Source organism: Fringilla coelebs (genome assembly GCF_963513975.1).
Source record: "Fringilla coelebs genome assembly, chromosome: 30".
Taxonomy (NCBI): Eukaryota; Metazoa; Chordata; class Aves; order Passeriformes; family Fringillidae; genus Fringilla; species Fringilla coelebs.
Genome location: NC_140056.1, coordinates 2,192,279 through 2,217,831, shown reverse-complemented (window position 1 = coordinate 2,217,831; position 25,553 = coordinate 2,192,279). Strand labels below are relative to the sequence as shown.

General features: G+C 55.1%; 2 protein-coding genes across 3 annotated transcripts; one reads left to right on the top strand and one right to left on the bottom strand.

The window, feature by feature from the left end:
- The first annotated feature begins 960 nt into the window (after positions 1-960).
- Positions 961-24,967, top strand: LETMD1 (LETM1 domain containing 1). Of its 2 annotated transcripts, XR_014616848.1 has the most exons (10): positions 961-1,075; positions 2,615-2,778; positions 5,974-6,089; positions 8,543-8,625; positions 13,531-13,717; positions 15,328-15,429; positions 19,555-19,707; positions 21,029-21,125; positions 23,486-23,659; positions 24,446-24,631. XR_014616848.1 is itself a non-coding variant. In XM_084223604.1 (9 exons), the coding sequence occupies exons 1-9, from the start codon at positions 966-968 to the stop codon at positions 23,548-23,550; spliced, it is 1,077 nt and encodes a 358-aa protein (XP_084079730.1). In that variant the 5' UTR covers positions 961-965; the 3' UTR covers positions 23,551-24,967. The 2 variants fall into 2 exon arrangements, 1 of the variants encoding a protein (XP_084079730.1); XM_084223604.1 differs by having other exon boundaries at positions 23,486-24,967.
- Positions 24,143-24,963, bottom strand: LOC311164236 (uncharacterized protein; the record flags this gene model as incomplete). Its single annotated transcript, XM_084223605.1, has 2 exons — positions 24,143-24,474; positions 24,630-24,963. 2 exons carry the CDS (start codon positions 24,961-24,963, stop codon positions 24,143-24,145), a joined length of 666 nt encoding a protein of 221 aa, XP_084079731.1.
- Positions 24,968-25,553: the final 586 nt, after the last annotated feature.

Sequence of the window (25,553 nt, the reverse complement as noted above, 5' to 3'; positions counted from 1 at the left end):
TAAGAAAATAATGCAGCATAATTTTCTAAGTAACCTGTTAAATACAGCGTTACATACTGTGAAAAATGTGTATTTTATGATTGGCTTTTCACAAATATTAAAATAAATATTACATTTATATTTTTTATTTTTATATTTTAAAAATAAATATTATATTTTTTGTTCTGTTAAAAAAATAATGCAGCATCATTTTCTAAGTAATGTGTTAAATACAGCGTTAGCTTCTGTGAAAAATGTGTATTTTATGATTGGTTTTTCACAAACATTAAAAACAATATTATATTTTTAAAATATTTTTTTTTTATATTTAAAAAATAAATATTATATTTTTTGTATATTTTTTAATGTTAGAAAATAATGCAGCATCATTTTCTAAGTAATACGTTAAATATAGTGTTAGCTTCTGTGAAAAATGGGTCTTTTATGATTGGCTTTCCACAAACATTAAAATAAATATTATATTTTTAATTTTAAAAATACTTTTAAAATAAATATTATATTTTTTGTACTTTTTAAAATGTTAAAAACGAATGCAGCATCATTTTCTAAGTAATGTGTTAAATATAGCGTTAGCTTCTGTGAAAAATGGGCATTATATTATATTATAATATAATATAATATTATATAATATAATATAATATTATATAATATAATATAATATAATATTATATTATATTATATTATATTATATTATATTATATTATATTATATTATATTATATTATATTATATTATATTATATTATATTATATTATATTATATTATATTATATTATATTATATTATATTATATTATATTATATTATATTATATTATTATTTATTCCGGGCGGAACCGGGGAGGGCCCGCTTGGGCGGGGCGGAACGGAAACGCGGGGGCTCGGTGTGCACCCGGAGCCCCCAGCAAAGGGCACTTCCGGCGCGACAGCCAATCAGCGCTCGGAGCCTCACGTGACCGCCGGCCCAAGATGGCGCTGCCCATGGCCGCGGCCCGGGGGCCGCTCTGGCGCCTCGGCCCCGCCGCCCTGAGCCCCCCTCGGGGCCGGGTTCCGCCGCCGCTCGCTGCGGCCGTGTCCAGGTGAGCGGGGACCCTCGCGGGGCGGCCGTGGCGCCGGCCGGGACACGCTGCCCTCGGGGAGCCCCAAACACGGACGGCAGCCCCCGTTAAACACCGAGCGAAACCGGCCGCGCTCGTGATCCCCCGCCAAACACCGCTCCCCTTCACCCCCCTCGCCCTCTCCCGTTCCCCCCCTCTCCCCCCACGCTGTTACCGAGCCCCCCGCTGCCCCCCGTTACCGCACCCCTCTCCGTTACCGCGCCGCTCCTCCCTGCCGGTACCGCCCGTTACCGGAACCCCGGAACCACCCGGGCCGCGATTCCCGCCCCAGCCCTGCCCCGGCGGGTTCCCAGCTCCCCGTTCCCCCTCTCCGGGAGGAGCCCCGAACGCGGCGGGGCTGACGCGGGGCCGCCGGTGCCCGGTGCGTGCGGAGCCGCGGGTGCTCGGTGAGCCCGGTGTGCCCGGGGCTGACGCGGGGCCGCCGGTGCCCGGTGCGTGCGGGGCCGTGGTCAGAGCTGCCCGGTGTGTGCGGGGCCGCCGGTGCCCGGTGTGTGCGGGGCTGCGGCCACAGCTCCCCGGTGTGTCCGGGGCTGCCGGTGCCCGGTGTTCCCGGTGTTCCCGGTGTCCCGGGGCTGACGCGGCGCCGCCGGTGCCCGGTGTTCCCGGTGCTCCCGCTGTTCCCGGTGTGCCCGTGCTCCCGGTGCTCCCGGTGCTCCCGGTGTTCCCGTTGTGCCCGCTGTTCCCGGTGTGCCGGTGCTGACGCGGCCCCGCCGGTGTTCCCGTTGTTCCCGGTGTGCCCGGTGTTCCCGGTGTCTCCTGTGTTCCCGGTGTTCCCGGTGTCCCGGTGCTGACGCGGCCCCGCCGGTGTTCCCGATGTTCCCGGTGTGCCCGCTGTTCCCGCTGTTCCCGGTGTCGGTGCTGACGCGGCCCCGCCGGTGCCCGGTATTCCCGGTGTTCCCGTTGTTCCCGCTGTTCCCGGTGTCCCGGTGCTGACGCGGCCCCGCCGGTATTCCCGCTGTTCCCGGTGTTCCCGCTGTTCCCGCTGTTCCCGCTGTTCCCGGTGTTCCCGCTGTTCCCGGTGTTCCCGGTGTCCCGGTGCTGACGCGGCCCCGCCGGTGCTCCCGCTGTTCCCGGTGCTCCCGCTGTTCCCGTTGTTCCCGGTGTTCCCGGTGTGCCCGGTGTTCCCGTTGTTCCCGTTGTTCCCGTTGTTCCCGCTGTTCCCGCTGTTCCCGGTGCTCCCGGTGCTCCCGGTGCTCCCGGTGCTCCCGGTGTGCCCGGTGTGCCCGGTGTGCCCGCTGTTCCCGCTGTTCCCGGTGTTCCCGCTGTTCCCGTTGTTCCCGGTGCCCGTTGTTCCCGTTGTTCCCGCTGTTCCCGCTGTTCCCGGTGTCGGTGCTGACGCGGCCCCGCCGGTGCTCCCGTTGTTCCCGGTATTCCCGCTGTTCCCGGTGCTCCCGGTGTCCCGGTGCTGACGCGGCCCCGCCGGTGCCCGGTGTTCCCGCTGTTCCCGGTGTTCCCGCTGTTCCCGGTGCCGGTGCTGACGCGGCCCCGCCGGTCCCGCAGGTCCCCGCCGCGCTGCCCGTGCCGCCCGCTCTCCTCCCGCGCCGCCTCCCGCGCCCTCGTGGCCGCCGTGGCCGCCGCCGCCCGGCGCGTGAGCGCCCGGTACGAGCGGTACCTGGAGCGGAGCTGCCCCCGGTTCTACGTCCTGCACAGCACCTTCAAAACCGGTCAGGGCCGGCGGCGGCGGAACCGGGGCGGGAAACGGGGGAGCAAAAAGGGGGCCCGAAAATGGGGGGATGGAAAAGGGGGGCCCGAAAACGGGGGGGTCTAAAAAGGGGGGGATCAAAGGGGGTCCCAAAAATGAGGGGCTCAAAGGGGGGAAATAAAAAAGGGATCCCAAAAAGGGGGTCCCAAAAAGAGGGGGGCTGAAAAAGGGGGAGCAAAGAGGGGCCCGAAAATGGGGGGATGGAAAAGGGGGAGCAAAGGGGGGCCCGAAAATGGGGACTGAAAAAGGGGGGCGGAAAAGGGGGGTCCCAAAAATGGGGGGGCTCAAAGGGGGAAACAAAAAAGGGATCCCAAAAAGGGGGTCCCAAAAAGAGGGGGGCTGAAAAAGAGGGAGCAAAGGGGGGCCTGAAAATGGGGGGCTGAAAAAGGGGGTCCCAAAAATTGGGGGCCTGAAAAAGGGGTCCCGAAAATGGGGGGCTGAAAAAGGGGAGGGGATGAAATAGGGGTCCCAAAAAGGGGGGAGCAAAGGGGGTCCCAAAAAGAGGGGGATGAAAAAGGGGGGTCTAGAAAAGGGGGGATCAATGGGGGTCCCAAAAATGGTGCCAAAAAGGGGGGACTGAAAAAGGGATGGGGCTGAAAGGGGGTCCCAAAAATGGGGGGCTGAAAGGGGGGAAACAAAAAAGGGATCCCAAAAAGGGGGTCCCAAAAAGAGGGGGGCTGAAAGGGGGTCCCGAAAATGGGGGGCTGAAAAAGGGGAGGGGCTGAAATAGGGGGGGTCTAAGAAGGGGTCCCAAAATGAAAAAGGGGTCCCGAAAAGAGGGGGTCTAAAAAGGGGGGGATTGGGATCAAAGGGGGTCCCAAAAAGGGGGATTGAAAAAGGGGAGAGCTGAAAAAGGGATGGGGCTGAAAGGGGGTCCCAAAAAGGGGGGGCTCAAAGGGGGGAAACAAAAAAGGGGTCCCAAAAATGGGGGGCTGGAAGGGGGGAAATAAAAAAGGGGGGTCCCAAAAAGAGGGGGGCTGAAAAAGGGGGGCGGGTCTAAAAAGGGGGGGATCGGGATCAAAGGGGGTCCCAAAAAGGGGTCCCAAAAAGGGGGGACTGAAAATGGGGGGCTGAAAAAGGGATGGGGCTGAAAGGGGGTCCCAAAAACAGGGGGCTCAGAGGAGGTCCCAAAAATGGGGGGCTCAAAGGGGGGAAACAAAGCAGGGATCCCAAAAAGGGGAGAGGCTGAAATAGGGGTCCCAAAAAGGGGGGGCTCAAAGGGGGGAAATAAAAAAGGGGTCCCAAAAATGGGGGGCTGAAAAAGGGGGGGATCAAAAGGGGTCCCAAAAGTGGGGGGGCTGAAAGGGGGTCCCAGAACCGGGGAGGGCTGAAAGGGGAGTCCCGAAAATGGGGGGCTCAAACACGGGTCCCAAAAATGGGGGGCTGAAAAAGGGGGGGGGTCTAAAAAGGGGGGGATCGGGATCAAAGGGGGTCCCAAAAAGGGGTGCCTAAAAGAGGGGGGCTGAAAAAGGGGGGAGCAAAGGGGGGCCCGAAAATGGGGGGCTGAAAGGGGGGAAATAAAAAAGGGATCCCAAAAAGGGGGTCCCAAAAATGTGGGGCTGAAAGGGGGGAAATAAAAAGGGGGTCCCGAAAAGGGGGGGGTCTAAAAAAGGGGGGATCAAAGGGGGTCCCAAAAAGGGGGGACTCAAAGGGGGGAAATAAAAAAGGGATCCCAAAAAGGGGGTCCCAAAAATGGGGGGCAGAAAGGGGGGAAACAAAAAGGGGGGGCTCAAAGGAGGGTGGCTCAAAGAGGGGGTTCCAAAAATGGGGGGCCTGAAATAGGGGTCCCAAAAAGAGGGGGGATGAAAAAGGGGGGTCCCAAAAATGGGGGGATCAATGGGGGTCCCAAAAATAGCGGGGTTGAAAGTGGGGTCCTGAAAAGAAGGGGGGCTGAAAGCTGAAAAAAGGGGGGTCTAAAAAAGGGGGTGCTCAAAAGGGGGGGGCAGTCTAAAAATGGGGGGCTGAAAGGGGGTGGGGTGTTCCAAAAAGGGGTGTCCCAAGAAAAAGGGGGGGTGATGGGGGAGTCTGGATATGTGGGTCCCAAATGGGGGGGTCCCAAAAGGGGGTCTGAAAATCCCACTTTTTTGGGGGTGTTCCCAAAAGGGGCTCCCAAGAGGTGGAGAGTCCAAATATCTGGGTCCCAAAAGGGGGGATCCCAAAAAAAGGGGGGTCTGGAAGAGGGTGGGGTATTCCAGAAAGGGGTGTCCCAAGAGGTGGGTGCTGGAAAAGGGGAGCCCAAACATCTGGGTCCCAAAGGAGGTCCCAAATGGAGGGTCTGAAAAAGGGGGTCTGGAAGAGGGTGGGGTGTTCCAGAAAAGGGGTGTCCCAAAGAAAAGGGGGGAAGCTCAAATATCTGGGTCCCAAAAGAGGTCCCAGCAGGGGGATCAAGAAAAGGGGGTCTAAAAAACCCAGTTTTTGGGGGGTGTTCCCAAAAGGGGCTCCCAAGAGGTGGGGAGCCCAAACATCTGGGTCCCAAAAGGGGGGGTCCCAACCCCAAAAAAAGGGGGGTCTAGGGGGTCTAGAAGAGGGTGGGGTGTTTCAGAAAGGGGTGTCCCAAGAGGTGGGTGCTGGAAAAGGGGAGCACAAACATCTGGGTCCTAAAAGGGGTCCCAGGGGGTGGGTCCAAAAAAGGGGGTCTGAAAAACCTGGTTTTTTGGGGGTGTTCCAAAAAGGGGCTCCCAAGAAGTGGGGAGCCCAAACATCTGGAGGGTCTGAAAAAGGAGGTCTGAAAGAGGGTGGGGGGTTCCAGAAAGGGGAGTCCCAAAGAAAAGGGGGGCTGATGGGGGAGTCTGAATATCTGGGTCCCAAAAGAGGTCCCAGCAGGGGGATCAAGAAAAGGGGGACTGAAAAACCCACTTTTATTGGGGTGCTCCCAAGAGGTGGGGAGTCCAAACATGTGGGTCCCAAAAGAGGGGAATCCCAACAGATGGGTCCCAAAAAAAGGGGGGGTCTAGGTGGTCTGGAAGAGGGTGGGGAGTTCCAGAAAGGGGTGACCCAAGAGGTGGGTGCTGGAAAAGGGGAGCCCAAACATCTGGGTCCCAAAGGGAGGCCCCAAAAGAGCCCCCACTCTCAGAGGGAGGGCACGTTTTGGGGTGGGGGCGGCGGCTGCAGCGCCCCTGCCTGCCTGGCTGTTCCTGAGGGAGCCCTGGCCCTGCAGGGGTGCAGGCCCTGTTCCTGGAGGTGCAGGAGATCAGGAGGATCAGGGCCAGGATGGCCCAGCTGCAGCTGAGCCCGCAGCAGCTGCCGTACCGCGACATGGAGCGCCTGCGCCAGGTCAGCTGGGGCTGCGCCTGCATCGCCCTGCATTGCCACTGCATCATCACTGCATTGCTCCTGCATGGCCCCTGCATCATCACTGCATTGCTCCTGCATGGCCCCTGCATCGCCCCTGCAACACCCCTGCATTGCCCCAGCTGGGGCTGCGCCTGCATGGCCCCTGCATCATCACTGCATCATCACTGCATCACCCCTGCATCATCACTGCATCGCCCCTGCCTTGCCCCTGCATCATCACTGCATTGCTCCTGCATGGCCCCTGCATCATCACTGCATTGCCTGTGCATCACCCCAGCTGGGGCTGCGCCTGCATCGCCCTGCATGGCTCCTGCATCATCACTGCATCATCACTTCATCACCCCTGCATCATCAGTGCATTGCTCCTGCATTGCTCCTGCATCATCACTGCATCATCACTGCATTGCCCTGCATCGCCCCTGCATCGCTCTGCATCGCTCCTGCATTGCTCCTGCATGGCCCCTGCATCATCACTGCATTGCCCCTGCAACACCCCTGCATTGCCTGTGCATCATCACTGCATCACCCCTGCATCATCACTGCATCGCCCCTGCATTGCCTGTGCATCACCCCTGCTGGGACTGCGCCTGCATGGCCCCTGCATGGCCCCTGCATCACTCTGCATGGCCCCTGCATTGCCCCAGCTGGGGCTGCGCCTGCATCGCCCCTGCATTGCTCCTGCATCATCACTGCATCGCTCCTGCATCGCTCCTGTATTGCCCCTGCATTGCCCCAGCTGGGGCTGCGCCTGCATCACCCCCTGCATCATCCCTGCATCATCCCTGCATTGCCTCTGCATCGCCCCTGCATCGCCCCTGCATTGCTCCTGCATCATCCCTGCATCGCCCCTGCATCATCACTGCATTGCTCCTGCATTGCCTGTGCATCACCCCAGCTGGGGCTGCATGGCCTGCATGGCCCCTGCATCATCACTGCATCGCCCCTGCATGGCCCCTGCATCGCCCCTGCATTGCTCCTGCATCATCACTGCATTGCCCCAGCTGGGGCTGCCCCTGCATCACCCCTGCATCATCACTGCATTGCGCCTGCACCACCCCTGCATCACCCCTGCATCATCACTGCATTGCGCCTGCATCACCCCTGCATCGCCCTTGCATTGCTCTTGCATCGCCCCTACATTGCCTGTGCATCACCCCAGCTGGGACTGCACCTGCATCCCCCCTGCATCACCCCTGCAACACTCCTGCATCACCTGTGCATCACCCCCAGCATCGCCCGTGCCTCACCCCTGCATCACCTCTGTGTCCCCCCAGCCCCATCTCTGCCCCATTTCTGCCCCATTTCTGCCCCATTTCTGCCCCATTTCTGCCCCATCTCTGCCCCCATCTCTGCCCCCATCTCTGCCCCCATCTCTGCCCCATCTCTGCCCCATCTCTGCCCCCATCTCTGCCCCCATCTCTGCCCCCATCTCTGCCCCCATCTCTGCCCCATCTCAGCCCCATCTCTGCCCCATCTCTGCCCCCATCTCTGCCCCCATCTCTGCCCCATCTCTGCCCCCATCTCTGCCCCCATCTCTGCCCCCATCTCTGCCCCCATCTCCCCTCTGCTTCCCTTTCTGCCTCATCTCTCCCTCATCTCCCCTCTGCCTCATCTCCGTGTCACCTGTGTCCCCTCAGCCTCCTCTCAGCCCCATCTCTGCCTCATCTCCCTTCTGCCCCATCTCTGCCCCATATCTGCCCCATTTCTGCCTCCTCTCAGCCTCATCTCTGCCCCACCTCCCCTCTGCCGCCCTTTCTGCCCCATCTCTGCCCCATCTCTGCCCCATTTCTGCCTCCCCTCAGCCTCATCTCTGCCCCATCTCTGCCCCATTCCTGCCCCATTTCTGCCTCCTCTCAGCCCCATCTCTGCCTCATCTCCCCTCTGCCCCATCTCTGCCCCATCTCTGCCCCATCTCTGCCCCATCTCTGCCTCCCCTCTGCCCCATCTCTGCCCCATTTCTGCCCCATTTCTGCCTCCCCTCAGCCCCATCTCTGCCCCACCTCCCCTCTGCCCTCATCTCATCCTCACCCCTGCCTCTTCTCTGCCTCACCCTGCCTCATCTCCCCTCTCCCCCCTTTCTGCCCCACTTTCTGCCCCATCTCTGCCTCACCTCTGCCTCCCCTGTTTCACCCCTGCCCCATCTCTGCCCCATCTCTGCCTCACCCCTGCCTCATCTCCCCTCTCCTGCCTTTCTGCCCCATCTCTGCCCCCCTTTCTGCCCCATCTCTGCCCCATCTCTGCCCCATCTCTGCCCCCTTTCTGCCCCCATCTCTGCCTCCCCCCCTGCAGCCCCTCTGGGACCCCTTCCCTGCCCAAACCCAGTCCCTGGGAGCTGCAGCCAGCTTGGGGAGGGAGGAATTTTGGGGTTTTTGGGGTTTTTTGGGGTGTTTTGGAGCCAGGGGCTGACGCTGTCCCCCTGCCCCCCGGGGCAGTTCCGCAGGGACGTGCTCAAGGCCATTCCCATCGGGATCATCGCCATCCCCCCCTTCGCCAACTTCCTGGTGCTGCTCCTCATGTGAGTACCCAGCCCCCCTGAGCCCCAAATTCCCTCCAGCTGGGGTTTTAGGGGCAGGAATTGTCCTGATGAGAGTATTGGGGTGCTCCTTGGGCCCCAAATTCCCTGCAGTTTGGGTTTTCAGGGGCAGGAATTGTCTTGATGTGAGTACCCAGCCCTTCCTGAGCCCCAGAATCCCTGCAATTTGGGTTTTAGGGGCAGGAATTGTCCTGATGTGAGGACTGGGGTGCTCCTTGGGCCCCAAATTCCCTGCAGTTTGGGGTTTTAGGGGCAGGAATTGTCCTGATGAGAGTATTGGGGTGCTCCTTGAGTCCTAAATTCCCTGCAGTTTGGGGTTCTAGGGGCAGGAATTGTCCTGATGTGAGTACTGGGGTGCTCCTTAAGCCCTAAATTCCCTGCAGTTGGGGTTTTTTAGGGGCAGGAATTGTCTTGGTGTGAGTGTCCAGTCCCCACTGAGCCCCAAATTCCCTCCAGTTGGGGTTTTAGGGGCAGGAATTGTCCTGATGTGAGTTCTGGGGTGCTCCTTGAGCCCCAAATTCACTGCAGTTTGTGTTTTAGGGGCAGGAATTGTCCTGATGTGAGTACTGGGGTGCTCCTTGGGCTCCCTGAGCCCCAAATTTTGTGCAGTAGGGGTGTTCAGAGGCAAGAATCTCTCCCTGTAAGAACAAATCCCAAATTTTGTGCAGTGGGGGTGTTCAGAGGCAGGAATCCCTCCCTGTAAGAACAAATCCCAAATTTTGTGCAGTGGGGTGTTCAGAGGCAGGAATCTCTCCCTGTAAGAACAAATCCCAAATTCCCTGCATTTGGGGTTTTTAAGAGGCAGGAATTGTTCTGATGTGAGTACCCAGCCCCTGAGCCCCAAATTCCCTGCAATTTGGGTTTTTAGGGGCAGGAATTGTCCTGATGTGAGTTCTGGAGTGCTCCTTGGGCCCCAAATTCTCTGCAGTTGGGGTTTTTAGAGGCAGAAATTGTCCTGATGTGAGGACTGGGTTGTCCCCATCCTTGAGCTCCCAAATTCCCAGCTCTGGGGGATTTTAAAGGCAGGAATTTTCTTGGTGTGAGTACTGGGGTGCTCCTTGGGCTCCCTGAGCCCTAAATTCCCTGCAGTGGGGGTTTTTAGGGGCAGGAATTGTCCTGATGTGAGTACCCAGCTCTTCCTGGGCTCCCTGAGCCCCAAATTTTGTGTAGTGGGGTGTTCAGAGGCAGGAATCTCTCCCTGTAAGAACAAATCCCAAATTCCCTGCATTTGGGGTTTTTAAGAGGCAGGAATTGTCCTGATGTGAGTACTGGGGTGCTCCTTGGGCTCCCTGAGCCCTAAATTCTCTGCAGTGGGGGTTTTTAGGGTCAGGAATTGTCCTGATGTGAGTACCCAGCCCTTCCTGAGCCCCAAATTCCCTGCAGTGGGGGTTTTTAAAGGCAGGAATCTCTCCCTGTAAAAACAAATCCCAAATTTTGTGCAGTGGGGGTTTTTAGGGTCAGGAATCTCTCCCTGTAAGAACAAATCCCAAATTTTGTGCAGTGGGGGTGTTCAGAGGCAGGAATCCCTCCCTTTAAGAAGGAATATGGTGGGAAATCCAGGACTCCTGGACAGGGAACCACTCTGATCAAGCAGAAGCTGTTTATTGTTTATATCACACAGATATTTATGGGTTCTACAAACTCAGTGCACACTTTGAACCGCTGCCTTTGTCTTGTTCTCTCATTTTCTGCCTGCCTTTCTCAGAGTGTGTGATTGGTCACAGTGCAGGTGTTTCACAGCCCTCTGTGTTTCACAGCCCTCTGTGTTTCACAGCCCTCTGTGTTTCACAGCTCTCTGTTACCCAGCTCTTGCTGTCCTGGTATTCAGTTTCTCAGCATTTTGTTTCTTAATTTAGCATAAATTTTGTTCTTAATATCTTAATATCTCTTTTATCCAGTTCTTGTGTCCTTGGTATTCTGTTTCTCAGCATCTTGTTTCTTATTTAGCATCAATTGTCTTCTTAATATCTTAATGTCTCTGTTATTCAGCTCTTGCTGTTTTGGTATTCTGTTTCTCAGCATCTTTTTTTAATTTAGCACAATTTATGTTCTTAATATTTTAAAATCTCTTTTACCCAGTTCTTGTAGTCTTGGTATTCTGTTTCTCAACCTTTTCTTTCATAATTTAGCACAAATTATGTTCCAATAGCCTTGAGGAGCTGAGTGCTGGATTGGCAGTGCCAGTTCCTGAGTGCTGGATTGGCAGTGCCAATTCCTGAGTGCTGGATTGGCAGTGCCAACTCTGAGTGCTGGATTGGCAATGCCAGCTCTGGGTGCTGGATTGGCAGTGCCAATTCCTGAGTGCTGGATTGGCAGTGCCAATTCCTGAGTGCTGGATTGGCAGTGCCAATTCCTGAGTGCTGGATTGGCAGTGCCAATTCCTGGGTGCTGGATTGGCAGTGCCAATTCCTGAGTGCTGGATTGGCAGTGCCAGCTCTGAGTGCTGGATTGGCAGTGCCAGCTCTGGGTGCTGGATTGGCAGTGCCAGCTCTGAGTGCTGGATTGGCAGTGCCAATTCCTGAGTGCTGGATTGGCAGTGCCAGCTCTGAGTGCTGGATTGGCAGTGCCAATTCCTGAGTGCTGGATTGGCAGTGCCAATTCCTGAGTGCTGGATTGGCAGTGCCAGCTCTGAGTGCTGGATTGGCAGAGCCAATTCCTGAGTGCTGGATTGGCAGTGCCAATTCCTGAGAGCTGGATTGGCAGTGCCAGCTCTGAGTGCTGGATTGGCAGTGCCAATTCCTGAGTGCTGGATTGGCAGTGCCAGCTCTGAGTGCTGGATTGGCAGTGCCAATTCCTGAGAGCTGGATTGGCAGTGCCAATTCCTGAGTGCTGGATTGGCAGTGCCAATTCCTGAGTGCTGGATTGGCAGTGCCAGCTCTGAGTGCTGGATTGGCAGTGCCAATTCCTGAGTGCTGGATTGGCAGTGCCAAATCCTGAGTGCTGGATTGGCAGTGCCAATTCCTGAGTGCTGGATTGGCAGTGCCAATTCCTGAGTGCTGGAGTGGCAGTGCCAATTCCTGAGTGCTGGATTGGCAGTGCCAATTCCTGAGTGCTGGATTGGCAGTGCCAATTCCTGAGAGCTGGATTGGCAGTGCCAATTCCTGAGAGCTGGATTGGCACTGCCAGCTCTGAGTGCTGGATTGGCAGTGCCAATTCCTGAGTGCTGGATTGGCAGTACGAATTCCTGAGTGCTGGATTGGCACTGCCAGCTCTGAGTGCTGGATTGGCAGTGCCAATTCCTGAGTGCTGGATTGGCAGTGCCAATTCCTGAGAGCTGGATTGGCAGTGCCAATTCCTGAGAGCTGGATTGGCACTGCCAGCTCTGAGTCCTGGATTGGCAGTGCCAATTCCTGAGTGCTGGATTGGCAGTGCCAATTCCTGAGTGCTGGATTGGCAGTGCCAGCTCTGAGTGCTGGATTGGAAGTGCCAATTCCTGAGTGCAGGATTGGCAGTGCCAATTCCTGAGTGCTGGATTGGCAGTGCCAGCTCTGAGTGCTGGATTGGCAGTGCCAATTCCTGAGTGCTGGATTGGCAGTGCCAATTCCTGAGTGCTGGATTGGCAGTGCCAATTCCTGAGTGCTGGATTGGCAGTGCCAGCTCTGAGTGCTGGATTGGCAGTGCCAATTCCTGAGTGCTGGATTGGCAGTGCCAATTCCTGAGTGCTGGATTGGCAGAGCCAATTCCTGAGTGCTGGATTGGCAGTGCCAGCTCTGAGTGCTGGATTGGCAGTGCCAGCTCTGAGTGCTGGATTGGCAGTGCCAATTCCTGAGTGCTGGATTGGCAGTGCCAGCTCTGAGTGCTGCATTGGCAGTGCCAATTCCTGAGTGCTGGATTGGCAGTGCCAATTCCTGAGTGCTGGATTGGCAGTGCCAGCTCTGGGTGCTGGATTGGCAGTGCCAATTCCTGAGTGCTGGATTGGCAGTGCCAATTCCTGAGTGCTGGATTGGCAGTGCCAATTCCTGAGCTCTGAGTGCTGGATTGGCAGTGCCAATTCCTGAGTGCTGGAGTGGCAGTGCCAACTCTGAGTGCTGGATTGGCAGTGCCAGCTCTGAGTGCTGGATTGGCAGTGCCAATTCCTGAGTGCTGGATTGGCAGTGCCAGCTCTGAGTGCTGGATTGGCAGTGCCAATTCCTGAGTGCTGGATTGGCAGTGCCAGCTCTGAGTGCTGGATTGGCAGTGCCAATTCCTGAGTGCTGGATTGGCAGTGCCAGCTCTGAGTGCTGGATTGGCAGTGCCAATTCCTGAGTGCTGGGTTGGCAGTGCCAGCTCTGAGTGCTGCATTCAGGAAGAACTCCAAGAAAATCAAGGACACTCTAATTCCTGTGGCAGCTCCAGTCACTGCCACTCCCAGCTCACATCCAGCCTCATTTAACAAAGAAAATTTCCGGATTAATGCAGATTCAGTGAGGGCAGTGAATATTCAAATACCTCCAAAAAAGAAAGAGCAAACCCCCTGGAACCCCCTGGAAGCCCTTGGAAGCCCCTGGAACCCCCTGGAAGCCCCTGGAACCCCCAGCCCTGCCCTTCCCTCACTGAATCCCCTCTCCTGCCTCTCCCCAGGTATTTCTTCCCTCGGCAGCTCCTGATCAGGCACTTCTGGGTGCCCAGGTGGAGTTCCTGGGTGCCTGAGGAGGAGATTCAGGAGGGTCTGAGAACTCCTAGAAAATTAAGGATGCTCTAATTCCTGTGGCAGCTCCACTCACTGCCCCTCCCAGCTCACATCCAGCCTCATTTCATGAGGAAAACTTCTCCTGGATTAATGCAGATTTGGGGAAAGCTGTGAATATTCAAATAGTTCCAAAGAAGAAAGAGCGAACCCCCTGGAAGCCCCTGGAGCCCCCAGCCCTGCCCTTCCCTCACCAAATCCCCTCTCCTGCCTCTCCCCAGGTATTTCTTCCCTCGGCAGCTCCTGATCAGGCACTTCTGGACGCCCAGGCAGCAGCTGGAGTTCCTGGACGCCTACGACTGCCGCCGCCGGGCCTCACACCCGGCCGTGCTGCGGGCGCTGGCGCGGGCGGCGCGCGCCCTGCCCGAGGCGCAGCCCCAGCAGCTCCTGCTGCAGCTCTGTGACCAGGTGTGTGCCCCACCTCTGCCACGCTGTGGGTTTGAAAGCAAAGCCAGTGAGAGACGCCGAGTCAGAAATAGGATTTATTAGGAAAAGGAAAGAAAAACAAAATATGTGCAATAATGCGAAAGAAAAACCACTGACAGAGTTAGTTACACCCAAGGTGAACCCAAAACGGTCTCAAAATGAACGCAGGAGGAACCCAAAATTGTCACAAAATGAACCCGAGATGAACCCAAATGGTCACAAAATGAACCCAGGATGAACCCAAATCGTGACAAAATGAACCCAAAATGGTCACAAAAGAAAAACCACTGACAGAGTTAGTTACACCCAAGGTGAACCCAAAACGGTCTCAAAATGAACGCAGGAGGAACCCAAAATTGTCACAAAATGAACCCGAGATGAACCCAAATGGTCCCAAAATGAACCCAGGATGAGCCCAAGTGGTCACAAAATGAACCCAGGATGAACCCAAATGGTCACAAAATGAACCCAAATAGTCACAAAAGGAAAACCCCTGCCAGAGCCAGAACTCAGCCTGGCACCCTGTGGGTCAGGTGCTGGCAGCAGTCCCGTTGGAATTGTGGCTCAGCCCTCCTGCAGTGCCAGGGGTGGCTCTGCTGGAGCAGGGATCCTGTAGGAAAGGGTGCAGAATCCTCTGGAGATCCAGGGGCAGAGGCAGCTGCTGCTCCTCTGGGAATGCAGTGGAGAAACCGTGCTGGTGTTCCAGAATCTCCAGATTGTATCTGGGTAGGAATGTGTGAAATCTCAGATTGTATCCAGGCAGGAAAGTTTGAAATCTCAGATTCTATCCAGGTAGGAAAGTTTGAAATCCCAGATTGTATCCAGTCAGGAATGTTTGAAATCTCAGATTGTATCCAGGTAGGAATGTTTGAAATCTCAGATTGTATCCAGGTAGGAATGTTTGGCTCCTCCCATCTCCCAGTGGGATGATGGAATTTTATCAGCCATGCAGGGACACTCACTGGCCCATAAACAGAAGGTAATTAATAATTAATGGCCCATTAATAGAAGAGATCTCCTGGAGGGAGGATTGGTAGTGGAAGAAATAAAGAAAACTGCCCCACCTCTAACAGATGGCAAATTGAATAGACATTACCCTGTGTTCATAAAATGAACCCAGGATGAACCAAAATGGTCACAAAATGAACCCAAAATGGTCACAAAATGAACCCAGGATGAACCCAGAATGGTCACAAAATGAACCCAGGATGGACCCAAAATGGACACAAAATGAACCCAAAATGGTCACAAAAAGCCACACCTGGTCATGGGGTCTCTCACTTTTATAAGTTCTGGTCCATTTGCATATTGGAGTTAATTGTCCAATTACAGCTTTAGGTTATGAGGTCCCATTCTTGTTTTTCTCTCCTCAGTTCACCGTTATTTACGCTCTTAGGGCTGGAATTTGGATCATTTCTCCTTGGCCCTAGAGCAGGAATTGCTTTGTCTCCCTGCTCTGTGAACAGAGCTCCCCATCCCATAATATGAAGCCCTGACCCACCCACTAAAGCAGCACAGAACCTGAAAAATGCCTCAAACCTGGGGCTTTGCCCTGTCTGAGGTGTCACCTGTGCTCTCCTGGGCTCTTTCAGGTGCAGGGAGGTGCCCGGCCCCACCTGGCCCAGCTCCTGGCCGTGAGGAGTTTGTTCTCGGGCTCTCTGCTGGTGCTCAACAGGCTCCAGGTGGATCACGTGGTGAGTTCAGGTGCTCACCTGCACAGGTGTGCCCCCAAACCGGTCCAGGGGCAGAGGGAAAGCTGCAGAGGTGCCCTGGGTGGGGGGGGATCCCCATCCTTGGGGGCATTTGGGGCACTGTGGCAGCAGGTGAGGGGGGCTCAGGTGAGACCCCACCTGCAGTGCATCCCCCCAGCATGAGGAGGATGTGGAGCTGCTGGGAAGGAATCCAGAGGAGGATCTGGGGGAGGAATTCCTGCCTGTGGAGGTGGGAAGGCGCTGGGAGGGATTTCGCCATCCCTGGATTGGATGGGGCTTGGGGCCAGGTGGGCAGGTGGAAGTGCCTGAATGGGCATTCAGGGGGTAATGGGGTCATCTGAATGGGCTTGAGATGGTCAGTCAGCTTCCAGAACCTTCCACCTGACAGTACAACAGCATGGTCAAAAAAATGGTCAAAGAATGAACCCGAGATGAAGCAAAATGGTCACAAAATGAGCCCAAAATGGTCACAAGATGAGCCCAAGATGAACCAAAATGGTCACAAAATGAACCCAAGATGAACCAAAATGATCACAAAATGAACCCAAGATGGGCCAAAATGGTCAAAAAATGAACCCAAAATGGCCACAAAATGAACCCAAGATGAGGCAAAATGGTCAAAAAATGAACCCAAGATGAACCAAAATGGTCACAAAATGAACCCAAGATGACCTAAAATGGTCAAAAAATGAGCCCAAAATGGTCACAAAACAAACCCAAGATGACCTAAAATGGTCACAAAATGAACCCCAAATGGTCACAAAATGAACCCAAGATGGGCCAAAATGGTCAAAAAATGAACTAGAGAGGACCTAAAATGGTCAAAAAATAAACCCAAAATGGTCACAAAATGAGCCCAAATTGAACCAAAATGGTCACAAAATGAACCCAAGATAAACCCAAAATGGTCACAAAACGAACTCGAGATGACCTAAAATGGTCAAAAAATGAACCCAAGATGACCTGAAATGGTCAAAAAATGAACCCAAAATGGTCACAAGATGAGCCCAAGATGAACCAAAATGGTCACAAAAGCATGGGGTGGTTTGTTTGGGTTTTTTGAGAGACGTGCTGCTAGCAGCAGGTTTAAAAAGAATGTTTCAGACTTTCTGCAGAGATTCACTGAAGTGTGGTTAAGTAACCAAAAAACAGCAAAAATTGAGTGAGATCAGAATCTCACAACTTGATGGCAATTGTCTTGGTTTGAACAGCCAGGTGTGTGCTGAGGGAGGCAGGAGCTTCCCTGAAATGGAAAATGTAAATTATCTCCTCCTGAACTGCTGTAATTTTGAAATTAAGGGGCTCTCAGGCAAAGATTTGGGAGCAGAAAGAACAGTTCTGCATTAGGGAAGAAAATAAAAATAGAGTGGAATGGGAATGGGAATGGGAATGGGAATGGGAATGGAATGGAATGGAATGGAATGGAATGGAATGGAATGGAATAGAATAGAATGGGATAGAATAGAATAGAATAGAATAACAAAAAATAAAATAAAATAAAAATAAAATAAAATAAAATAAAATAAAATAAAATAAAATAAAATAAAATAAAATAAAATAAAATAAAATAAAATAAACAATGCAGGGGTACAAACCAACCCTGGCAGAGTCAGCCATGCCCTGTCCCCCTGTGTGTCAGGGTGGGGGCACAGCCCCATCCCAGGGGGGCTCAGCCCTCCTGCAGTGCCAGCTGTGGCTCTGCTGCAGCAGGATCCTGCACAAGGGGGGAGTTTTCCTCTGCAGCTCCAGGGGGCTGGAGATGGGCCTGGAATTCCTCTGGGAATGCAGGGCAGGAGAAAGCTGCTCCTCTGGGAATGCAGTGGGCAAAGGCTGCTGGGGTGTCCCAACCTCAGATTGTACCCAGGTGGGAATGTGTGAAATCTCAGATTGTATCCAGGCAGGAATGTGTGAAATCTCAGATTGTATCCAGGTGGGAATGTTTGAAATCTCAGATTGTATCCAGGTAGGAATGTGTGAAATCTCAGATTGTATCCAGGTAGGAATGTGTGAAATCTCAGATTGTATCCAGGCAGGAATGTGTGAAATCTCAGATTGCATCCAGGCAGGAATGTGTGAAATCTCAGATTGTATCCAGGCAGGAATGTTTGAAATCTCAGATTGTATCCAGGCAGGAATGTGTGAAATCCCAGATTGTATCCAGGTAGGAATGTTTGAAATCTCAGATTGTATCCAGGCAGGAATGTTTGGCTCCTCCCTCTGGGCAGAGCATCTCCCAGTGGGATGATGGAATTTTATCAGCCATGCAGGGACACTCACTGGCCCATGAACAGAAGGTAATGAATAATTAATGGCCCATTAATAGAAAAGTAATTAATAATTAGTGGCCCATGAACAGAAGAGATTTCCTGGAGGGAGGATTGGTTTGTGGGAGAGATAAAAAAAACTGCCCAAAGAACAGCAGATACCTGCCCCACCTCTAACAGATAATATCTTCTGTTCATGGGCCATTAATTATTAATTACCTTCTCTTCATGGCCAGTGAGTGTCCCTGCAAGGCTGATAAAATTCCATCATCCCATGGGGAGATGCTCTGCCCAGGAGGAGGAGGAGCCAAGCATTCCTGCCTGGATACAATCTGAGATTTCAAACATTCCTACCTGGATACAATCTGGGATTTCAAACATTCCTACCTGGATACAATCTGAGATTTCACACATTCCTGCCTGGATACAATCTGAGGTTTGGGACACCCCAGCAGCCTTTGCCCCCTGCATTCCCAGAGGAATTCCAGGCCCATCTCCAGCAGCCCTGGAGCTCCAGGGGAAGCTCCCCCCTTGTGCAGGATCCTGCTGCAGCAGAACCACAGCTGGCACTGCAGGAGGGCTGAGGCACTGGAGTTTCTAAGGTGTCAGATCTGAGCTGGCTGTCCCAGAGCTGTCCCTGTGTCCCTCACTCTCTGGAGTTTCTGAGGTTCCAGATCTGAGCTGGCTGTCCCAGAGCTGTCCCTGTGTCCCTCACTCACTGGAGTTTCTAAGGTGTCAGATCTGAGTGGCTGTCACAGAGCTGTCCCTGTGTCCCTCAATCACTGGAGTTTCTGAGGTTCCAGATCTGAGTGGCTGTCACAGAGCTGTCCCTGTGTCCCTCACTCCCTCAAGTTTCTAAGGTGTCAGATCTGAGTGGCTGTCACAGAGCTGTCCCTGTGTCCCTCATTCACTGGAGTTTCTAAGGTTGCAGATCTGAGTGGCTGTCACAGAGCTGTCCCTGTGCTGTCCCTCATTCACTGGAGTTTCTGAGGTTCCAGATCTGAGTGGCTGTCACAGAACTGTCCCTGTGTCCCTCATTCACTGGAGTTTCTAAGGTGTCAGATCTGAGCTGGCTGTCCCAGAGCTGTCCCTGTGTCCCTCACTCTCTGGAGTTTCTGAGGTTCCAGATCTGAGCTGGCTGTCCCAGAGCTGTCCCTGTGTCCCTCAATCACTGGAGTTTCTGAGGTTCCAGATCTGAGTGGCTGTCACAGAGCTGTCCCTGTGTCCCTCACTCCCTCAAGTTTCTAAGGTGTCAGATCTGAGCTGGCTGTCCCAGAGCTGTCCCTGTGTCCCTCAATCACTGGAGTTTCTGAGGTTCCAGATCTGAGTGGCTGTCACAGAGCTGTCCCTGTCACAGAGCTGTCCCTGTGTCCCTCACTCCCTCAAGTTTCTAAGGTGTCAGATCTGAGTGGCTGTCCCAGAGCTGTCCCTGTGCTGTCCCTCATTCACTGGAGTTTCTGAGGTGTCAGATCTGAGCTGGCTGTCCCAGAGCTGTCCCTGTGTCCCTCATTCACTGGAGTTTCTAAGGTGTCAGATCTGAGCTGGCTGTCCCAGAGCTGTCCCTGTGTCCCTCACTCACTGGAGTTTCTAAGGTGTCAGATCTGAGCTGGCTGTCCCAGAGCTGTCCCTGTGTCCCTCATTCACTGGAGTTTCTAAGGTGTCAGATCTGAGCTGGCTGTCCCAGAGCTGTCCCTGTGTCCCTCATTCCCAGGGAGGGGACAGACACCTTGGGCATTGCCTGCATCCCCAGCCCCTCCCCAGCCTGGCCAAGGACACCTTGCTGGGTCAGAGGGGAGTGAGGAGAGCTGCAGCCACCCACAGGTGCCCTCCTTGTCCTGCACAGAGAGCCCTGAGCCAGGTGCTGTTCCTGACCCCTCACCTGCCTGCCTTCCTGCTGCGGCACCGCCTGCGCAGCCACGTCCTGGAGATCCAGCACCTGGACCACGCCCTGCTGCACCTGGGGCTGGGCCAGCTCTCTGAGGAGGAGCTGCGAGCGGTGAGCACACCTGGGCACACCTGTGCCAGCCTTGTGGCACCTCAGGGGGCACCTGTGTGGCCTTGGGGCGTGAGGCTGATCCCTCCTGGGGAAGGGTTTTGGGCACTGGGGTCACACCTGGGCTGGGGAAGGGCTCCTCTCTTCTCTTCCTCTTGGTTTCTCTGGGCACCTGAGATGTAGTTCATCTTTGGGCTTGAGCTATTATTTATTATATTTATTGTTTATTATTTCTTAAATTATTATTTATTTGTTATTTCTTCTTTATTATTTCAGTAAAGCAGTCTCACTACTGTGAGTTCTGCAGCAAGGCACAAAATGGCCAACAATCTCTTGTTCCAAGGTCTTTTAAGACTAAAATATCCAATGGTAGTTCATCTTTGGGCTTGAGCTATTATTTATTATATTTATTATTATTGTTGTTTATTTCTTAAATTATTATTTATTTGTTATTTCTTCTGTATTATTTCAGTAAAACAGTCTCACTACTGTGAGTTCTGCAGCAAGGCACAAAATGGCCAACAATCTCTTGTTCCAAGGTCTTTTAAGACTAAAATATCCAATGGTAGTTCATCTTTGGGCTTGAGCTATTATTTATTATATTTATTATTATTGTTGTTTATTTCTTAAATTATTATTTATTTGTTATTTCTTCTTTATTATTTCAGTAAAACAGTCTCACTACTGTGAGTTCTGCAACAAGGCACAAAATGGCCAACAATCTCTTGTTCCAAGGTCTTTTAAGACTAAAATATCCAATGGTAGTTCATCTTTGGGCTTGAGTTATTATTTATTATATTTATTGTTTATTAATTCTTAAATTATTATTTATTTGTTATTTTTTCTTTATTATCTCAGTAAAGCAGTCTCACTACTGTGAGTTCAGCAGCAAGGCACAAAATGGCCAACAATCTCTTGTTACAAGGTCTTTTAAGACTAAAATATCCAATTAAGAACTGGATTATTTTCCCTTTTAACCCAATAACTGATCCCAAAGAGCCCCCACGGCAGACTTTTCTGCCCAGTTACAAAATGCCACCCAAACCCAAGAAGAAGCCCAGGATGACACCCTGTGCCCTCCATCTTGCACACTAAAAACCCCAAACCCTCAATTTCTCACCCAGTGACCCTCACTGCTCTCTATAATCCATTTCACACTTCTGTGGGTTCCTGTCAGGTTTGGGGTCATTTCTGCATGAACGAGGGTCACAGTCAGGGCAGACAGAAACATTCCCTGTGGTGTTTGGGGTTCCCACATCTCCTTCTTGAGGTGGGGTGCTGGGTGTCCGTGTGTCCGTCCCTGACGGTGTCTGTGTGTCCCCAGGCCTGTTACCTGCGTGGGCTGAACTCCACTCACCTGGGCCAGGCCGAGTGCCAGGCGTGGCTGGAGCAGTGGCTCAGGCTCTCCTGTGAGCTCCAAGGTACCCCTGGGGGGGAGCGACCCCCGAGCACGGCACGGGCACGGCTGGGGGCTGGGCGCCCATCCCAGTGCTCCCAGTGCTCCCAGTGCCCACCCAGTGCCCCCAGTGCTCCCAGTGCCCATCCAGACTTAGCCCAGTGCTCCCAGTGCTCCCAGTGCCCATCCCAGTGCTCCCAGTGCCCCCCAGTGCCCATCCCAGTGCTCCCAGTGCCCATCCAGGCTCACCCAGTGCTCCCAGTGCTCTCAGTGCCCATCCCAGTGCTCCCAGTGCCCCCCAGTGCTCCCAGTGCCTACCCAGTGCCCATCCAGGCTCACCCAGTGCTCCCAGTGCCCATCCCAGTGCTCCCAGTGCTCCCAGTGCCCACCCAGTGCCCCCAGTGCTCCCAGTGCCCCCCAGTGCCCCCCAATGCCCATCCAGGCTCAGCCCAGTGCCCCTCTGTGCCCTTCCAGGCTCACCCAGTGCTCCCAGTGCTCCCAGTGCTCCCAGTGCCCCCCGGTGCCCATCCCAGTGCTCCCAGTGCTCCCAGTGCCCATCCCAGTGCCCATCCCAGTGCTCCCAGTGCTCCCAGTGCCCATCCCAGTGCTCCCAATGCTCCCAGTGCCCATCCCAGTGCTCCCAGTGCTCCCAGTGCCCATCCCAGTGCTCCCAGTGCTCCCAGTGCCCACCCAGTACCCCCCAGTGCCCCCCAGTGCCCATCCAGGCTCAGCCCAGTGCTCCCAGTGCTCCCAGTGCCCATCCCAGTGCCCATCCAGGCTCACCCAGTGCTCCCAGTGCCCATCCAGGCTCACCCAGTGCTCCCAGTGCTCCCAGTGCCCATCCAGGCTCACCCAGTGCTCCCAGTGCTCCCAGTGCCCATCCCAGTGCTCCCAGTGCTCCCAGTGCTCCCCAGTGCCAATCCAGGCTCACCCAGTGCTCCCAGTGCCCATCCCAGTGCCCCCAGTGCCCATCCAGGCTCAGCCCAGTGCTCCCAGTGCCCCCCAGTGTCCATCCCAGTGCTCCCAGTGCCCATCCCAGTGCCCATCCCAGTGCCCCCCAGTGCCCATCCCAGTGCTCCCAGTGCTCCCAGTGCCCATCCCAGTGCCCATCCCAGTGCTCCCAGTGCCCCCCAGTGCCCATCCAGGCTCAGCCCAGTGCTCCCAGTGCCCATCCCAGTGCTCGCCCCCTGTGCCCATCCCTGTGCTCCCAGTGCCCATCCCAGTGCTCCCAGTGCCCCCCAGTGCCCATCCCAGTGCTCCCAGTCTGCCAGGTTCCTATCTCAGTGCTGCCCAATCCCCCCGGAACCCCCTCCATGCCCACCCCAGCTCTCCCAGTGCCCCCAGTGCCACTCCCACCCCAGCCCCAGCTCTCCCAGTGCCCCCAGTGTCCCTCCTCTCCCAGTCCCAGTGCCCCCAGTGCCCCCAGTGCCAATCCCAGCCCCCCCAGTGTCCCTCCCCTCCCAGTCCCAGCTCTCCCAGTGCCCCCAGTGCCACTCCCCTCCCAATCCCAGCTCTCCCAGTGTCCCTCCCCTCCCAGTCCCAGCTGTCCCAGTGCCCCCCAGTGCCCCCCAGTGCCCCCAGTGCCAGTCCCAGCTGTCCCAGTGCCACTCCCACCCCAATCCCAGTGTCCCCCAGTGCCAGTCCCCCCACAGCCCCAGCCCCCCCAGTGCCCCCAGTGCCAATTCCAGCCCGCCCAGTGCCGCACTCCCCAGTGCCCCCAGTGCCCCCAGTGCCCCCAGTGCCAGTCTCTCACAGTGCCCCCAATGCCAGCCCCAGCTGTCCCAGCCCCCCCAGTGCCCCCAGTGTCAGTCCCTACAGCCACTCCAGTGTCCCCAGTCCCCCCAGTCCCTGACGGTGTCCCCAGCCCCCAGTCCCTGACAGTGTCCCCAATGTCCCCAGCCCCCCCAGCCCCCCAGTGTCCCCAGTGTCCCCAGCCCCCCCAGTGTCCCCAGTGTCCCCAGCCCCCCCATGCCAGTCCCTGACGGTGTCCCCGGTGCCCCCATCCCTGATGGTGTCCCCAATGTCCCCAGCCCCCCCAGCCCCCCAGTGTCCCCGTCCCTGACGGTGTCCCCGTGTCCCCGCAGCCTCGGAGGCCTCCCTGCTGGCGCACAGCATGGTGCTGCTGGCCCTGAGCCAGTGCCTGTCCCTGACGGTGTCCCCAATGTCCCCAGTGTCCCCAGCCCCCCCAGCCCCCCAGTGTCCCCATCCCTGACGGTGTCCCCGTGTCCCCGCAGCCTCGGAGGCCTCCCTGCTGGCGCACAGCATGGTGCTGCTGGCCCTGAGCCCGCGCCCGTCCCTGACGGTGTCCCCAATGTCCCCAGCCCCCCCATGCCCCCCAGCCCCCCAGTGTCCCCGTCCCTGACGGTGTCCCCAATGTCCCCGCAGCCTCGGAGGCCTCCCTGCTGGCGCACAGCATGGTGCTGCTGGCCCTGAGCCCGCGCCCCCAGTGAGCGCCCCGGGACCCGCCGGGGGACAGGGTGGCACCCGCGCGTGTCCCCAGCCAACCTGCGCTGCCACCGCGCCCCGAGCTGGCCCGGCCGCGCCACCCCTGCAGCACCGGTCAGTAATTAACTGCAGCTCGTTAATTGCGGGGACAGCCGGCGGCCCTGAGCGGGGCGGGATCCCGAGGGACCGGCTGAGCTCCCGTGGGGTCTGCTGGATGTACCTGTGGGATCTTTGGGATGTTCCCGTGGGATCTGCTGGATGTGCTCCTGTGGGATCTGCTGGAGGTTCTTGTGGGATTTCTGAGTGTTCCTGTGGGACCTGCTGGATGTGCTCATGGGACCTGCTGGAAGTTCCTGTGGGATCTTTGGGATGTTCCTGTGGGATCTCCTGAGTGCTCCTGTGGGATCTTTGGGATGTTCCTGTGGGATCTCCTGAGTGCTCCTGTGGGATCTTTGGGATGTTCCTGTGGGCTTTTCTAAGTGCTCCCCTGGGATCTTTGGGATGTTCCTGTGGGATCTGCTGGATGTGCTCCTGTGGGATCTTTGGGATGTTCCTGTGGGATTTTCTAAGTGCTCCTGTGGGACCTGCTGGATGTGCTCATGGGACCTGCTGGAAGTTCCTGTGGGATCTTTGGGATGTTCCTGTGGGATCTCCTGAGTGCTCCTGTGGGATCTGCTGGATGCTTCCCATGGGATCTTTGGGACATTCCTGTGGGATCTGCTGGACGTTCCTGTGGGATTTTCTGAGTGCTCCTGTGGGATCTGCTGGATGTTTGTCTGAGATCTTCAGGAGGTTCCTGTGGGATCTGCTGGACGTTCCTGTGGAATCTTCTGGATGTTCTTGTTGGATCTCCTGGATGTTCTCGTGGGATTTGGTGGATGTTTCCCTTAGGATCTTCAGGATGTTCCTGTGGGATTTGGTGGATGTTCCTGTGGGATCTTCTGCGTGCTTCCCGTGGGATCTGCTGGATGTTTGTCTGGGATCTTCAGGATGTTCTGTGGGATTTGGTGGATGCTTCCCATGAGATCTGCTGGATGTTCCCATGAGATCTGCTGGATGTTCCCGTGGGATCTGCTGGATGTACCTGTGGGATCTCCTGGATGTTCCTGTGGGGTCTCCTGGATGTTCCCCTGGGATCTCCCGGATGTTCCCCTGGGATCTCCTGGATGTTCCTGTGGGATCTCCTGGATGTTCCCCTGGGATTTCCTGGATGTTCCCCTGGGATCTGCTGGATGTTCCCGTGGGATCTCCTGGATGTTCCCATGAGATCTCCTGGATGTTCCCATGGGATCTCCTGGATGTTCCCGTGGGATCTCCCGGATGTTCCTGTGGGATCTCCCGGATGTTCCCCTGGGATCTCCTGGATGTTCCCCTGGGATCTCCCGGATGTTCCCGTGGGATCTCCTGGATGTTCCCATGGGGTCTCCCGGATGTTCCTGTGGGATCTCCCGGATGTTCCCCTGGGATCTCCTGGATGTTCCTGTGGGGTCTCCTGGATGTTCCCCTGGGATCTCCCGGATGTTCCCCTGGGATTTCCCGGATGTTCCCGTGGGATCTGGTGGCCCTGACCCCTGCTGGAGACTTCCCCTCTGTTTCTTTTCTCTCCTGAGCAGTCTGAAATGTCCCAGCCCTCCCTGAGGGTTTGAGCAGCAGCCTGGAACTCCCACCAACCCCTCTGGGATCCCCTGGGAGCCTTTTGGGATCCCCTGGGAGCCTTTTGGGGTTCCCTTGGACCCTTTAGGGATCCCCTGAGAGGCTTTTGAGGTTCCCTGAGATCCTTTTGGGGTTTCCTGGGACCCTTTAGGGATGTCCTGAGAGCCTTTTGGGGTTCCCTGGGAGCCTTTTGGGGTTCCTGAGATCCTTTTGGGGTTCCCTGAGAGCCTTTTGGGATCCCCTGGGACCCTTTTGGGGTTCCTGGGACCCTTTGGGGTTCCCTAAGATCCTTTTGGGGTTCTTTGAGAGCCTTTTGGGATCCCTGTGAGCCTTTTGGGGTTCCTGGGGGCCGTTT

Coding starts and splice junctions, on each gene's coding strand:
- LETMD1 (XM_084223604.1), top strand. CDS start 966: ATGGCGCTGCCCATGGCCGCGGCCCGGGGGCCGCTCTGGCGCCTCGGC. Junction 8,626..13,530: donor TTCCTGGTGCTGCTCCTCAT/GTGAGTACCCAG, acceptor GCCTCTCCCCAG/GTATTTCTTCCCTCGGCAGC. Junction 19,708..21,028: donor CTGAGGAGGAGCTGCGAGCG/GTGAGCACACCT, acceptor GTGTGTCCCCAG/GCCTGTTACCTGCGTGGGCT.